The sequence below is a fragment of the Salvelinus sp. IW2-2015 genome, unplaced genomic scaffold (genome assembly GCF_002910315.2).
Source record: "Salvelinus sp. IW2-2015 unplaced genomic scaffold, ASM291031v2 Un_scaffold1960, whole genome shotgun sequence".
In the NCBI taxonomy this organism is placed as follows: Eukaryota; Metazoa; Chordata; class Actinopteri; order Salmoniformes; family Salmonidae; genus Salvelinus; species Salvelinus sp. IW2-2015.
The window spans coordinates 60444-74538 of NW_019943313.1; the positions used below are offsets into that span (position 1 = coordinate 60444).

At 43.2% G+C, this 14095-nt stretch overlaps 1 protein-coding gene across 1 annotated transcript in view; it reads left to right on the forward strand.

Annotated features, from left to right (window-relative positions):
• Positions 1-803: 803 nt before the first annotated feature.
• The window catches only part of trim47 (tripartite motif containing 47), an 18078-nt gene continuing 4786 nt past the window's right edge, over positions 804-14095 (forward strand). The window contains exons 1-6 of the mRNA XM_070439841.1: positions 804-1191; positions 3574-3791; positions 9373-9418; positions 9910-10005; positions 12582-12671; positions 13596-13753. Of these exons, the coding sequence (XP_070295942.1) occupies positions 1003-1191; positions 3574-3791; positions 9373-9418; positions 9910-10005; positions 12582-12671; positions 13596-13753 (797 nt within the window). The 5' untranslated portion in view covers positions 804-1002. The remainder of the gene's footprint in view (positions 1192-3573; positions 3792-9372; positions 9419-9909; positions 10006-12581; positions 12672-13595; positions 13754-14095) is intronic.

Below are 14095 nucleotides of genomic sequence, written 5' to 3' on the forward strand. Positions count from 1 at the left end.
TTTAAATATTTTATCATATATGTTTAAATAAATCTTATGTTATTTGATATATAAGGCCACATATTGCCATACAGTTCCTACAGAAAGTATTCATACTCATTGACTTCTTTCACATTTTGTTGTGTTACAGCCTGAATTAAAAATTGATTAAATCAAAAAATGTTATCACCCATCTACACACAATACCCCATAATGACAAAGTGAAAACATACAGGAATATCTCATTTACATAAGTATTCACATCCCTGAGTAAATACTTTGTAGAAGCAAGCCCCTTGAGCGGCGATTACAGCTGTGAGTCTTTCTGGGTAAGTCTCTAAGAGCTTTCCACACCTGGATTGTGCAACATTTTCCCATTATTCTTTAGAAAATTCTTCAAGTTCTGTCAAATTGGTTGTTGATCGTTGCTAGACAACCATTTTCAGGTCTTGCCATAGATTTTCAAGCAGATTCAAGTCAAAACTGTAACTCGGCCACTCAGGAACATTCTCTGTCTTCTTGGTAAGCAACTCCAGTGTATATTTGGCCTTGTGTTTTAGGTTATTAATGAAAGTTAAAGTTAATAAAAGTAAATAGAGCCGAATATATTGATAAAAGTCACCTTGTCCTAGAGATAGTTACACAGTCATCAAAACGTCACACCAGGGTAAGCCTACACCAAACACAGCCCTTATTTGAAGTGTTTCCCAAATCCCATATGGGGAAATTAATGGTGGAAAAACGACTGGACCCATTTCCCTGTTTGACCGCTAGGTTTTATGGGTATTATGACTCATTATGTGGTACTCTATGGAAATCTGCCTAGTGACTTCCATACAAAAGTTCCTCGCTTCTTGGGCTTATTTTCGTGGACAGATTTTGGGCGGAGTAAAAGCTTTCGCCTCTTCCTCCGCCCAGACAACGGATAGCCAATCGCGTCATCAATCAAAGGAATCATGTTGAGCCAACACTTCCGCTTTCTTCTACGCTACGGAAACGTGTGTTGGTAGCTAGGTAAACAACATGGCTGCGGGATCCAGCGGTGCGGGCAGCGAGCTACAAAAAGAGTTGATGTGTGCCATCTGCCTTGACTACTTCCACGACCCCGTCATTCTCAAATGCGGACACAATTTCTGCAAGTTCTGCATCCTGATGCATTGGGAGGAGAACGGAGGAGAGGACGTCGGTTATCAATGCCCSGAGTGCCGAATGGTTTGTTGTGCTTCAATGCTAGTTAACGTTAGCGTTCTATCATATCAGCTGTTTGCTAGCTGGACAATTTCTTTGTAATCTTGAATGCTCAAGTCAATCGTAGCAAGTGTAATTTACAATGCAGTTTCCGTACCTATTTTAGGCGTTACCACTGGAATTGGATAACGTTAGAGATTAGTTAAAACGCCGACACTGCTGAAAACACAAAGGCTCCGCGTTTCTAATTTAGCTTGGTGGCTAATTAGGTAGTATGGCGAGGTGTTGTTTAATCAAGCCAACATGTAGTCACGGCCGAATCATCATGCCGTTGACTAACTAACTAGATAGGTACATAGCAAGCTTTAGTCTCCTTTCTCTCAAACGATAGAACCCCACACTGCTCTTGTCAGTATCACAAAGTATAAATAAAGTTATACTGGAAGGAGTAGTGTGCGGGTCTTTATTGTTTTATTATCTTAAGCTATCATTTAATTATTCCCGCGCACCTACAAAGGGCACACTCAGATGCAGAGTGATTTCCCCCCTTTTTTTGTCACCCTTTGTCAAAAGGCACATTCAGACGCGAACTACTTTTAGCGGCCATTGATGAAGGTATCTTCTTTTAAGAGCCCGGCGCTTGTAGGGCGAAGGTAACCCGGAGGATAAGGTTTTTCTAGGGCTGGGCGATATATAGTTTTAAGGTGTACCGGTATCAATCCACATACATGTATGGATTTTTACAATACAATCTATAAATGTATTTTGATAGAACTGCAAAATAAATGAACAGTTTTATTACATGTAATTGGTCTACTTCTCTGTCCGTTTTGTGCTAGTTTGGTTGAGTATGAAACCATCAGAATGGAGAAAGCCCATTTAAAACCCATTTTTAATTAATATGTTGTCATCCTAGGGCAGCGTTTCCCATACGCTGTCCTCTACACCAAGGGGTGCACGTTTTGGTTTTGGCCCTACACAGCTGATTCAAATGATCAAACCTTGATGAGTTTATTTGAATATAATATCATGTGCATATATTTAGAACTTTAATTATTTCGAAATATAAAATAAGAAAAACACTATAGTTACAAAAGTATGTGGACACCCATTCAAATTAGTGTATTCCTCTATTTCAGCCACACCCGTTGCTGACAGGTGCATACAAACAAGCACATAGCCATGCAATCTCCATAAACAAACATTTACGGTAGAATGGCCTTACTGAAGAGCTCAGTGACTTTCACCGTCATAGGATGCCACCTTTCCAACAAGTCAGTATGTCAAATTTCTGACCTCCTGGAGCTGCCCCGGTCGACTGTAAGTGCTGTTATTGTGAAGTGGAAACRTCTAGGAGCAACAACAGCTCARCTGCGAYGTGGTAGGCCACACAAGCTCACAGAACGGGACCACTGAGTGCTGAAGCATGTAGCACTTAAAAATTGTCTGTCCTCTGTTGCAACACTCATTACCGAGTTTCAAACTGCCTCTGGAAGCAACGTCAGCACAATAACTGTTCATCGGGAGCTTCGTGAAATGGTTTTACAAGGCCGAGCAGCTGCACAAAGGCCTAAGATCACAATGTGCAATGCCAAGCGTCAGCTGGAGTGGTGTAAAGCTCACTTCCATTGGACTCTGGAGCAGTGAATCCCGCTTCACCATCTGGCAGTCCAACAGACAAATCTGGGTTCGGCGGATCCCAGGAGAACGCTACCTGCCCCAATGCATAGTGCCTACTGTAAACTTTGAGGATGAATTATGGTCTGGGGCTGTTTTTCATGGTTCAGGCTAGGCCTCTTAGTTCCAGTGAAGGGAAATCTTAACACTGCAGCATACAATGGCATTCTGTGCTTCCARCTTTGTGGCAAAMGTTTGGGSAAGGCCCTTTCTTGTTTCAGCCTGACAATTCCTCCGTGCACAAAGCAAGGTCCATATAGAAATGGTTTGTCGAGATCGTTGTGGATTAACTTGACTGGCCTGCACAGAGCCCTGACYTCAACCCCACCGAACACCTTTGGGATGAATTGGAACGCTGACTGCGTGCCAGGCCTAATAGCCCAACATCAGTGCCCGACCTCACTAATGTTCTTGTAGCTGAATGGAAGCAAGTCCGCGCAGCCATCTTCCAACGTCTAGTGGAATGCTTTCCAAGAAGAGTGGACGCTGTTGTAGCAGCAAAGGAGGGACCAACTCCATATTAATTCCCATGATTTTGGAATGAGATGTTTGGCGAGCAGGTGTCCACATACTTTTGGTAATGTAGTGTATTTTGGCCATATCGCCCAACTCTACCTGTGGTTGTAGCAAGCTAAAAAATGTTTGCATCACAGTCTCAACTAATTCAGTACCTTTTTCAATGTAATAATCTAAAAGCTGATGGTTCAAAACTTTTCTCTGTCTCTGTAGATATTTAACAAGATCAGCTTCACCAAGAACTACCTGGTTAAGAACCTTGTTGATAAGCTGAGTGAGATTGCGTGTCTGAAGCACTGTGAGCAGCCGGCTCCATCCAAGCGTGTCCAACTAGACGGGAAATGCGACAGGCATGGAGAGGAGCTGAAGCTCTACTGCCACACCGACAACAAACCCATCTGTGTGGTGTGTAGGGAGTCCCGGGCACACAGGTAACAAATCTTCCAAGTTTCCCCTGATGCCTACAGATCTAGGATCAGCTTTCCCTACCCTTATCTCAGAAACACATAACAAAAATTGTCAGCTGCTTGATTCAGTTCTGGGGTGTTAGAGTTTAAGGAAATTGTATCATGTGAAGAGACAGCCTTGAAAATGTTCACCTAATCTTTCAGGTCATAAATAATCCTTGGTTCCTGCCTGTGTTTGGTAAAGGTATGAGGGGGAGATGGTCATGACCGCCCTCCTTAGGACCTTCTGGCAGAACAGCCAGAATATGTTCTATAAGTTAAGATCAGAGACGGTGCCAGACGCATGCAGGAACCAACCCTATGAACTATGCCGATGTAAAGTGTCTGTAAGCAGTATATAAGAGATCTAACGGGACTGCCCTGACAGAGCTCCTGACAGATGTGTACTATGGTGCATCACGTTTGTTGGAACGTCTCCAGTTAACTGTTAACAATGATTCATTTAAGATTGACTTCGAGTGTCTCTGTTGTCCATGGGTCCTTAGTCTTAAATTCATTCATCTGATTAGAAGGCCTTGAGTCTTAACCTGTCTAGCAGAACCCCGCTAGCAGCGGAACCCCTCAACAACAGCCAATAAAATTGCAGGGCGCCAAATACAAATCAACAGATCTCATAAATCAAATTTCTCAAACATACAAGTATTAGGCACCATTTTAAAGATACAATTCTCGTTAATCCAGCCRCAGTGTCTGATTTAAAAAATGCTTTACAGCGAAAGCTCCACAACCGATTGTTAGGTCACCAAGTCACAGAAAAATCCAGCCATTTTTCCAGCCAAAAAGAGGAGTCACAAAAAGCACAAATAGAGATAAAATGAATCACTAACCTTTGATGATCTTCATCAGATGACACTCATAGGACTTCATGTTACACAAAACATTTATGTTTTGTTCGGTGAAGTTCATATTTATATCCAAAAATCTTATTTTACATTGGTGTGTTATGTGGAGAGCTGGCCAACACGCGGATGGCCAGCTCTCCAACACGCGGATGGCCAGCTCTCCAACACGCGGATGGCCAGCTCTCCAACACGCGGATGGCCAGCTCTCAACAGCGCGGAGGGCAGCTCTCCAAACACGCGGATGGCCAGCTCTCCAACACGCGGATGGCCAGCTCTCCAACACGCGGTTGGCCAGCTCTCCAACACGCGGTTGGCCAGCTCTCCAACACGCGGATGGCCAGCTCTCCAGCACCCGGATGGCCAGCTCTCCAGCACGCGGATGGCCAGCTCTCCAACACGCGGTTGGCAAGCTCTCCAACACGCGGTTGGCCAGCTCTCCCAACACGCGGATGGCCAGCTCTCCAACACGCGGATGGCCAGCTCTCCAACACGCGCGATGGCCAGCTCTCAGCACGCGGATGGCCAGCTCTCCAACACGCGGATGGCCAGCTCTCCAACACGCGGTTGGCCAGCTCTCCAACACGCGGTTGGCCAGCTCTCCAACACGCGGTTGGCCAGCTCTTCAACATCTTGAAAGTGTTATTTAATGTGACATTGTTTTGCTGCGTGGCAACAACTAAGCAGCACAATATACAGGAAACACTGTAGTCATCGCCGACCTTTGAGAACTGAATTTAAGACATTAACTTGTTTGGGATAGGGGGCAGCATTTTCACTTTTGGATGAATAGCGTGCCCAGAGTGAACTGCCTCCTACTCAGTCCCAGATGCTAATATATGCATAGTAGTATTAGTATTGGATAGAAAACACTCTGACGTTTCTAAAACTGTTTGAATGATGTCTGTGAGTATAACAGAACTCATATGGCAGGCAAAAACCTGAGAAAAAATCCAAACAGGAAGTGGGAAATCTGAGGTTTGTAGTTTTTGAACTCACCCCTATCGAAAACACAGTGGGATATGGGTTATTTTTCACTTCCTAAGGCTTCCACTAGATCTCAACCATCTTTAGAACGTGGTTTCAGGCTGCTGATGTGAAAGGGGGCCGAATTTATTTCAATTGACTGATTTCTTAATATGGACTGTAACTCAGTAAAATCTATTTTTATTCAGTATATTTGAATGACGCATACAGTGCATTCGGGAAGTAATCAGAGCCCTTGACTTTTTCCACATTTTGTAATGTTACAGCATTATTCTAAAATGTGTTAAATGCGTTTCCCCCCCTTCATCAATCTACACACAATACCCTATAWTGACAAAGCAAAACAGGTTTTTATGAAAAAAATTCAAATGTGTATATATATGTATTTTTTAATCATATACATTTACATAAGTATTCTGACCCCTTTACTCAGTACTTTGTTGAAACACCTTTAGCAGCGATTACAGCCTTTAGTCTTCTTGGGTATGATGCTACAAGCTTGGCACACCTGTATTTGGGGAGTTTCTCCCATTCTTCTCTGCAGATCCTCTCAAGATCTGTCAGGTTGGATGGGGAGCGTTGCTGCACAGTTATTTTCAAATCTCTCCAGAGATGTTCGATTGGGTTCAAGTCCGGACTCTGGGGGGGTGCCTGCTTTGTTATTGTTTGAACTGCAGATTGCCCTTTTAAGGTGGAATGAGTGGTTGAACACAGTAAGGACATTCAGAGACATGTCCAGAAGCCACTCCTGCGTTGTCTTGGCTGTGTGCTGTTTATTTTATTTATAATAATTTAATTTTTAAACCTTTTTATTTAACTAGGCAAGTCAGTTAGGAACAAATTCTTATTTACAATGACGGCCTACGGGAAGGCATAAGACCTCCTGTTGGGACGTGGGTTGGGAGTAAAAAAATAAATAACATATAAATATAGGACAAAACACACATAAAGAGAGACCAAAGACAACAACATAGCAAGGCAGCAACACATGACAACAACATGGTAGCAACACACAGCATGACAACAACATGACAGGCAACACAGCATGACAAACATAGCAAGGCAGCAAACACAGCATGACAACAACATGGCAGCAACACAGCATGACAACATAGCAAGGAGCAACACAGCATGACAACAAACATGGTAGCAACACAGCATGACAACAACATGGCAGCAACACAGCATGACAACAACATGGCAGCAACACAGCATGACAACAACATGGCAGCAACACAGCATGACAACAACATGGCAGCAGAACACAGCCATGACAACAACATGGTAGCAACACAGCATGACAACACATGGCAGCAACACACATGACAACAACATGTAGCAACACAACATGACAACAACATGTAGCCCACACAACATAACAACAACATGGTAGCAACACAACATAACAACATAGCAAGGCAGCAACACAACATAACAAGCAGCAACACAGCATGACAACAACATGCAGCCAACACAGCATGACAACAACATGGCAAGGCAAAAACAGCATGCACAACCAACATCGTAGCAACACAACCATAACAACATAGCAAGTAGCAACACAACATAACCAACAACATGGTAGCAACACAACAAAACATACCATAGCAAGGCAGCAAACACAACAAAGCAAGGCCAGCAACACAGCATGACAACAACATGCAGCAACAACAGACATGCAGCAACACAACATGGCAGCAACACAGCATGACAACAAACATGGCAGCAACACAACATGACAACAAACATGCAGCAACACAGCATGACAACAAACATGCAGCAACAACAAGCATTGAACAACAACATGGCAGCAAACACAACCATGACAACATGGCAGCAACACAGCATGACAACAACATGTCTGCAACACAAACATGACAACAACATGCGAGCACACAGCCCCATGACACAACAGCATGACAACAAATGCAGCAACACAGCATGACAACAACATGGTAGCAACACAACATGACACAGCAACACTGGTAGCAAACACAGCATGACAAAACAACATGGTAGCAACACAACATAACAACAACATGTGCAGCAACACAGAGCATGACAACAGACATTCGCAGCAACACAACATGACAACAACATGGCAGCAACACAGCATGACAACAACATGGTAGCAACACAACATAACAACAACATGGTAGCAACACAACATAACAACAACATGTCTGCAACACAACATGGTAGCAGCACAAAACATGGTACAAACATTAATGGGCACAGACAACAGCACAAAGGGCAAGAAAGAAGGTAGAGACAACATTACATCACACAAAGCAGCCACAACTGTTAGTGTCCATGATTGAGTCTTTGAATTAAGAGATTGAGCGAGAACTGTGCAGTTTGAGTGTTTGTTGCAGCTCGTTCCAGTCGCTAGCTGCAGCGAACTGAAAGGACGAGCGACCCAGGGATGTGTGTGCTTTGGGGACCTTTAACAGAATGTGACTGGCAGAACGGATGTTGTATGTGGAGGATGAGGGCTGCAGTAGATATCTCAGATAGGGGGGAGTGAGGCCTAAGAGGGTTTTGTATTTAGGGTCGTTGTCCTGTGGTATGGTGAAGACTTCACCCCAGTCTGAGGTCCTGAGCGCTCTGGAGTAGGTTTACATCAATGGATTTCTCTGTACTTTGCTCTGTTCATCTTTCCCTCGATCCTGACTAGTCTCCCAGTCCCTGCAGCTGAAAAACATCCCCACAGCATAAAAAAAAAAAATATGGAACCTTTATTTAACTTGGCAAGTCAGCATGATGCTGCCACCACCATGCTTCACCGTAGGGATGGTGCCAGGTTTCCTCCGGATGTGACGCTTGGCATTCAGGCCAAAGAGTTCAATCTTGGTTTCATCAGAACAGAGGGTCTTGTTTCTCATGGTTTGAGAGTCCTTTAGGTGTGTCTGGCAAACTCCAAGTGAGCTATCATATGCCTTTTTACTAAGGAGTGGCTTCTGTATGGCCACTCTACCATAAAGGCCTTATTGGTGGAGTGCTGCAGAGATGGTTGTCCTTCTGGAAGGTTCTCCCATCTCCACAGAGGAGCTCTGTTAGTGACCATCGGGTTTTTGGTCACCTCCCTGACCAAGGCCCCTCTCCACTGATTGCTCAGTTTGGCCGGGCGGCCAGCTCTAGGAGGATTCTTGGCGGTTTGATGGAGACCACTGTGTTCTTGAGGACCTTCAATGCTGCAAAAATGTTTTGGTACCCATCCCCAGATTTTTTTATGTTTGTTTAAATCGGGCCTTTCAGGGGAGCAGTGTTCTAATATATTTTTTTAAATATTGATTTGTTAATTGCTTTTTGGGGATTTAAGTTACGTTACCCTGATGAGAATTCTGCAGAGGTGATGAGAATTCTGCAGAGGTGATGAGAATTCTGCAGAGGTGATGAGAATTCTGCAGAGGTGATGAGAATTCTGCTGCGGTGATGAGAATTCGGTGAAAGTGTTGGTAAAATGCTTAGTATCTGATCAAACATTTTGTTTCACCACTATCGCTGGTTTGAGGCGGACCGTTAACCACTGATCTAGGGACACATTTGATTACCCTTCCCTTACCCCTTCCCTTACCCTTCCCTCAAATTCTCTCTTTGAGCAACTCTCTTTGAGTTTGATATCACCAAACTGATGGTCTCAAGGCCAAAGTTTCTGTCACGTTGAGCATTCAAACCAAGTCCTTAAATAACATGACCGTGTTTTCTTGTCCTTTCAGACACCATGACGTGGCTCCTGTACCAGAGGTCCTTGAGGATATGAAGGTGAGGCCGAGGACACAGCATGCTGCTGTTGCTGAGAAAGATTTGTTGTTGTGGGTTTCTGAAAGGGCCAATCTGTTACATCCAGCTTGGGATGTAACATTATAAACATTTTAAATTAATGATATGATTCTCGAAGCTAATAACTTGTAAATGTGTCATGAGTCTTAGTTCAACTGTCGTAACCCATAATCAGAAATGTAAGCTTGTTTTACTCCATTGTTTGTAAACAATGCAAGTGTATACAAAACTGTATAGCCTCATAGCATGGTTAAAACAATCATTTTAATATCATGAATTGGTCGGTCCTTGCATCCGTAACTCTGTCTATGAGTTTGTGACTGGTTATATTTCTCCAGCCCCCGTCCGTCAGCTGTTTACCAAAACAGCGACGGGGTGTCTGCTTTGTTATTGTTTGAACTGCAGATTGCCCTTTTTTAAGATGGATTGAGTGGTTGAACACGGTAAAGTAAGTGTGTGTGTGTTTCTCTCAGAGCGAGCTGCGACTGAGGCTGATGGAATTAACATGGCAGAAGACTCTGTGTACCAGAGTGAAGGCTATGGACGAGCAGACCAAGAATGAAGCCAAGGTACACAGCTGGGCTCTGGATATACATAGACATGCTGTTGGTATACCAGTGAACTAATATATATATATATATATATATTAATTACATATACATACAGTGGGGAGAACAAGTATTTGATACACTGCAGATTTTGCAGGTTTTCCTACTTACAAAGCATGTAGAGGTCTGTAATTTTTATCATAGGTACACTTCAACTGTGAGAGACTGAATCTAAAACAAAATTCCAGAAAATCACATTGTATGATTTTTAAGTAATTAATTTGCATCTGTACATACAGTACCGGTCAAAAGTTTGTGCACACCTACTCATTCCAGGGTTTTTCTTTATTTTTACTATTTTCTACATTGTAAAATAATAGTGAAGACTTCAACTATAAAATAACACACATGGAATCATGTAGTAACCAGAAAGTTATCTTTCTTTTCTATTTGAGATTCTTCAAAGTAGCCACCCTTTGCCTTGACAACAGCTTTGCGCACTCTTGGCATTCTCTCAACCAGCTTCATGAGGTGGTCACCTGGAATGCATTTCAATTTACAGGTGTGCCTTGTTAATTTGTGGAATTTCTTTCCTTAATGGGTTTGAGCCAATCAGTTGTGTTATGACAAGGTAGGGTTGGTATACAGAAGATAGCCCTATTTGGTAAAAGACCAAGTCCATATTATGGCAAGAACATCTCAAATAAGCAAAGAGAAACAACAGTCCGTCATTACTTTAAGACACGAAGGTCAGTCAATCCTGAAAATGTCAAGAACTTTGAACTTTTCTTCAAGTGCAGTCGCAAAAACCATCAAGCACTATGATGAAACTGGCTCTCATGAGGACTGCCACAGGAAAGGAAGACCCAGAGTTACCTCTGCTGCAAAGGATTAGTTCATTAGAGTTACCAGCCTCAGAAATTGTAGCCCAAATAAATGCTTCAGAGTTCAAGTAACAGACACATCTCAACATCAACTGTTCAGAGGAGACTGTGTGAATCAGGCCTTGGTGGTCGAATTACTGCAAAGAAACCACTACTAAAGGACACCAAAAATAAGAAGAGACCTGCTTGGGCCAAGAAACATGAGCAATGGACATTAGACCGGTGGAAATCTGTCCTTTGTGAGATTTTTGGTTCCAACCGCCGTGTCTTTGTGAGATGCAGAGTAGGTGAACAGATGATCTCAGCATGTGTGGTTCCCACCGTGAAGCATGGAGGAGGAGGTGTGAGGGTGCTTTGCTGGTGACACTGATTTATTTAGAATTCAAGGCACACTTAACCAGCATGGCTACCACAGCGTTCTACAGCGATATGCCATCCCATCTTGTTTGCGCTTAGCGGGACTATAATTTGTTTTTCAACAGGACAATGACACAACACACCTTCAGGCTGTGTAAGGACTATTTGACCAATAAGGAGAGTGATGGAGTGCTGCATCAGATGACATGGCTTCCACAATCACTCGACCTCAACCCAATTGAGATGGTTTGGGATGAGTTGGACCACAGAGTGAGGGAAAAGCAGCCAACAAGTGCTCAGCATATGTGGGAACTCCTTCAAGACTGTTGGAAAATAATTCCAGGTGAAGCTGGTTGAGAGAATGCCAAGATTGTGCAAAGCTATAGTAAAAAAGAAAGAAAAAACTTGGAATGAGTAGCTGTGTCCAAACTTCTGACTGGTACTGTATATATCAGTGGCCAGTTTGTTAGGCACACCACCCTGTTCACGAAAATGGTTCKCTCCTACAGACAGTGASTCACGTGRCSGTGGCTTGCAATATCAAGCAGGCAGACGGGCATTGAGACATTCAGTTACTGTTCAATTGAAAGTKAGAATGGGCAAAATGAGAGACTAAGAGACTKTGAGCGTKGTRTGATCRTYGGYGCCAGGCGCGACGGTTSCAGTATCTCAGAAACGGCCTCCTGGGCGGTGGTGTAATGGTCTGGGGAATGATTTCCTGCCACAAGTCACCACACCTTGTAGAATCCATGTCCCGAAGAATCATGGGTTTTCTGGGTGCGAAGGTGGGGGGTCCGACCCTGTACTAGATGGGTGTACCTAATAAAGATTAAGGACTAGTCCTGGACTAATTATCTCCATGTTAATTGAAGAATCTCCATTTAACAGTAATTTTTGTTCTAGGACTAGGCGTAATAATCCGACCCTGGGAGTACTTATATAATCCGTCCTCTCATATAATATATGACGTTTTATTTAGACTCTTTTATCCAAAGTGACTTACGACTCAGTCATGTGTTCATTCCTCCTCCGGTTGGACTGACAGTCATGTGTTCATTCCTCCTCCGGTTGGACTGACAGTCATGTGTTCATTCCTCTCGGTTGGACGACAGTCATGTGTTGCATTCCTCCTCCGGTTGGACTGACAGTGCATGTGTCATTCCTCCTCCGGTTGGACTGACAGTCATGTGTTCATTCCTCCTCCGGTTGGACTGACAGTCATGTGTTCATTCCTCCTCCGGTTGGACTGACAGTCGTGTGTGTGTTCATTCCTCCTCCGGTTAGACTGACAGTCGTTACGTCAGATGACCATTGGGTGACGTCAGCGTCTTTTCCCCATGTTATCACATCTTCTAGTTAAAGAAGCTGAAGCTGAAGGAGAAGATTGAGGAGGATGTGGGGTCTCTAGTCCAGTTCCTGTTGGATGAGAAGGACGACCTACTGGAGGTTAGTGTGTAGATACAGGTGAAGTCGGACGTTTACATACACTTAGGTTGGAGTCATTAAAACTAGTTTTTCAACCACTCCACAAGTTTCTTGTTAACAAACTATAGTTTTGGCAAGTCGGTTAGGACATCTACTTTGTGCATGACACGTCATTTTTCCAACAATTGTTTACAGACAGATTATTTCACTTATAATTCACTGTATCACACTTCCAGTGTGTTAGAAGTTTACATACACTAAGTTGACTGTGCCTTTAAACAGCTTGGAAAATTCCAGAAAATTATGTCATGGCTTTAGAAGCTTCTGATAGGCTAATTGACCTCATTTGAGTCAATTGGAGGTGTACCTGTGGATGTATTTCAAGGCTTACCTTCAAACGCAGTGCCTCTTTGCTTGACATCATGGGGAAATCAAAAGAAATTAGCCAAGACCTCAGACAAAAAATTGGCTTGTGGACAACAAAGTCAAGTTATTGGAGTGGCCATCACAAAGCCCTGACCTCAATCCTGTAGAAAATTTGTGGGCAGAACTGAAAAAARCGTGTGTGAGCAAGGAGGCCTACAAACCTGACTCGGTTACACCAGCTCTGTCAGGAGGAAGAGGAACTTATTGTGGGAAGCTAGTGGAAGGTTACCCAAAACGTTTGACACAATTTAAAGGCAATGTTGCCAAATACTAATTGAGTGTATGTAAACTTCTGACCCACTGGGAATGTGATGAAATAAATAAAATAGTGTACTCTGTGTAGCCTAAAGGGTTAGTTGGGATACTCTGTGTGTAGCCTGATGGTTAGTTGGTATACTGAATACTGTGGCTCACATTGGGCTAATTTGCATACAGCAGCAGCAAAATAATAATTAGACTATTTAGAAAATTGTCATGGGAGTTCCAACAATGTAATAATGTTGAAATGTCCATCCTTAGGCTCTGGATGCTGAGGAGGGGACTGTCATAGGGACGATAGATGACAACCTGAGGTGGGTGGAGACCGAGGTGGTAGCTGTGGACAAACACATGGCCCAGATACACAACCACATCAGAGGAAACACCAGCTTCGAGGTGACTTTGTCAAACATTCCCCTCACGGTTTCTGTCCATTCTGAGATGGTTGATAGAAAATGTGCTTCAGGATTCTAAAGGATTTTCTGAGAATTGGTCATACATTTAGTTTTGTAGTTTTCATGTTACTGACGTGTTGATGAAGGTAGCATTTTWTTWTTTTWWTTTTTTWWTTTTTTTTTACCTTTATTTAACTTGGCAAGTCAGTTAAGAACAAATTCTTATTTTCAATGACGGCCTAGGAACAGTGGGTTAACTGCCTGTTCAGGGGCAGAACGACAGATTTGTACCTTGTCAGCTTGGGGATTTGAACTTGCAACCTTTCAGTTACTAGTCCAACGCTCTAACCACTAGGCTACCCTGCC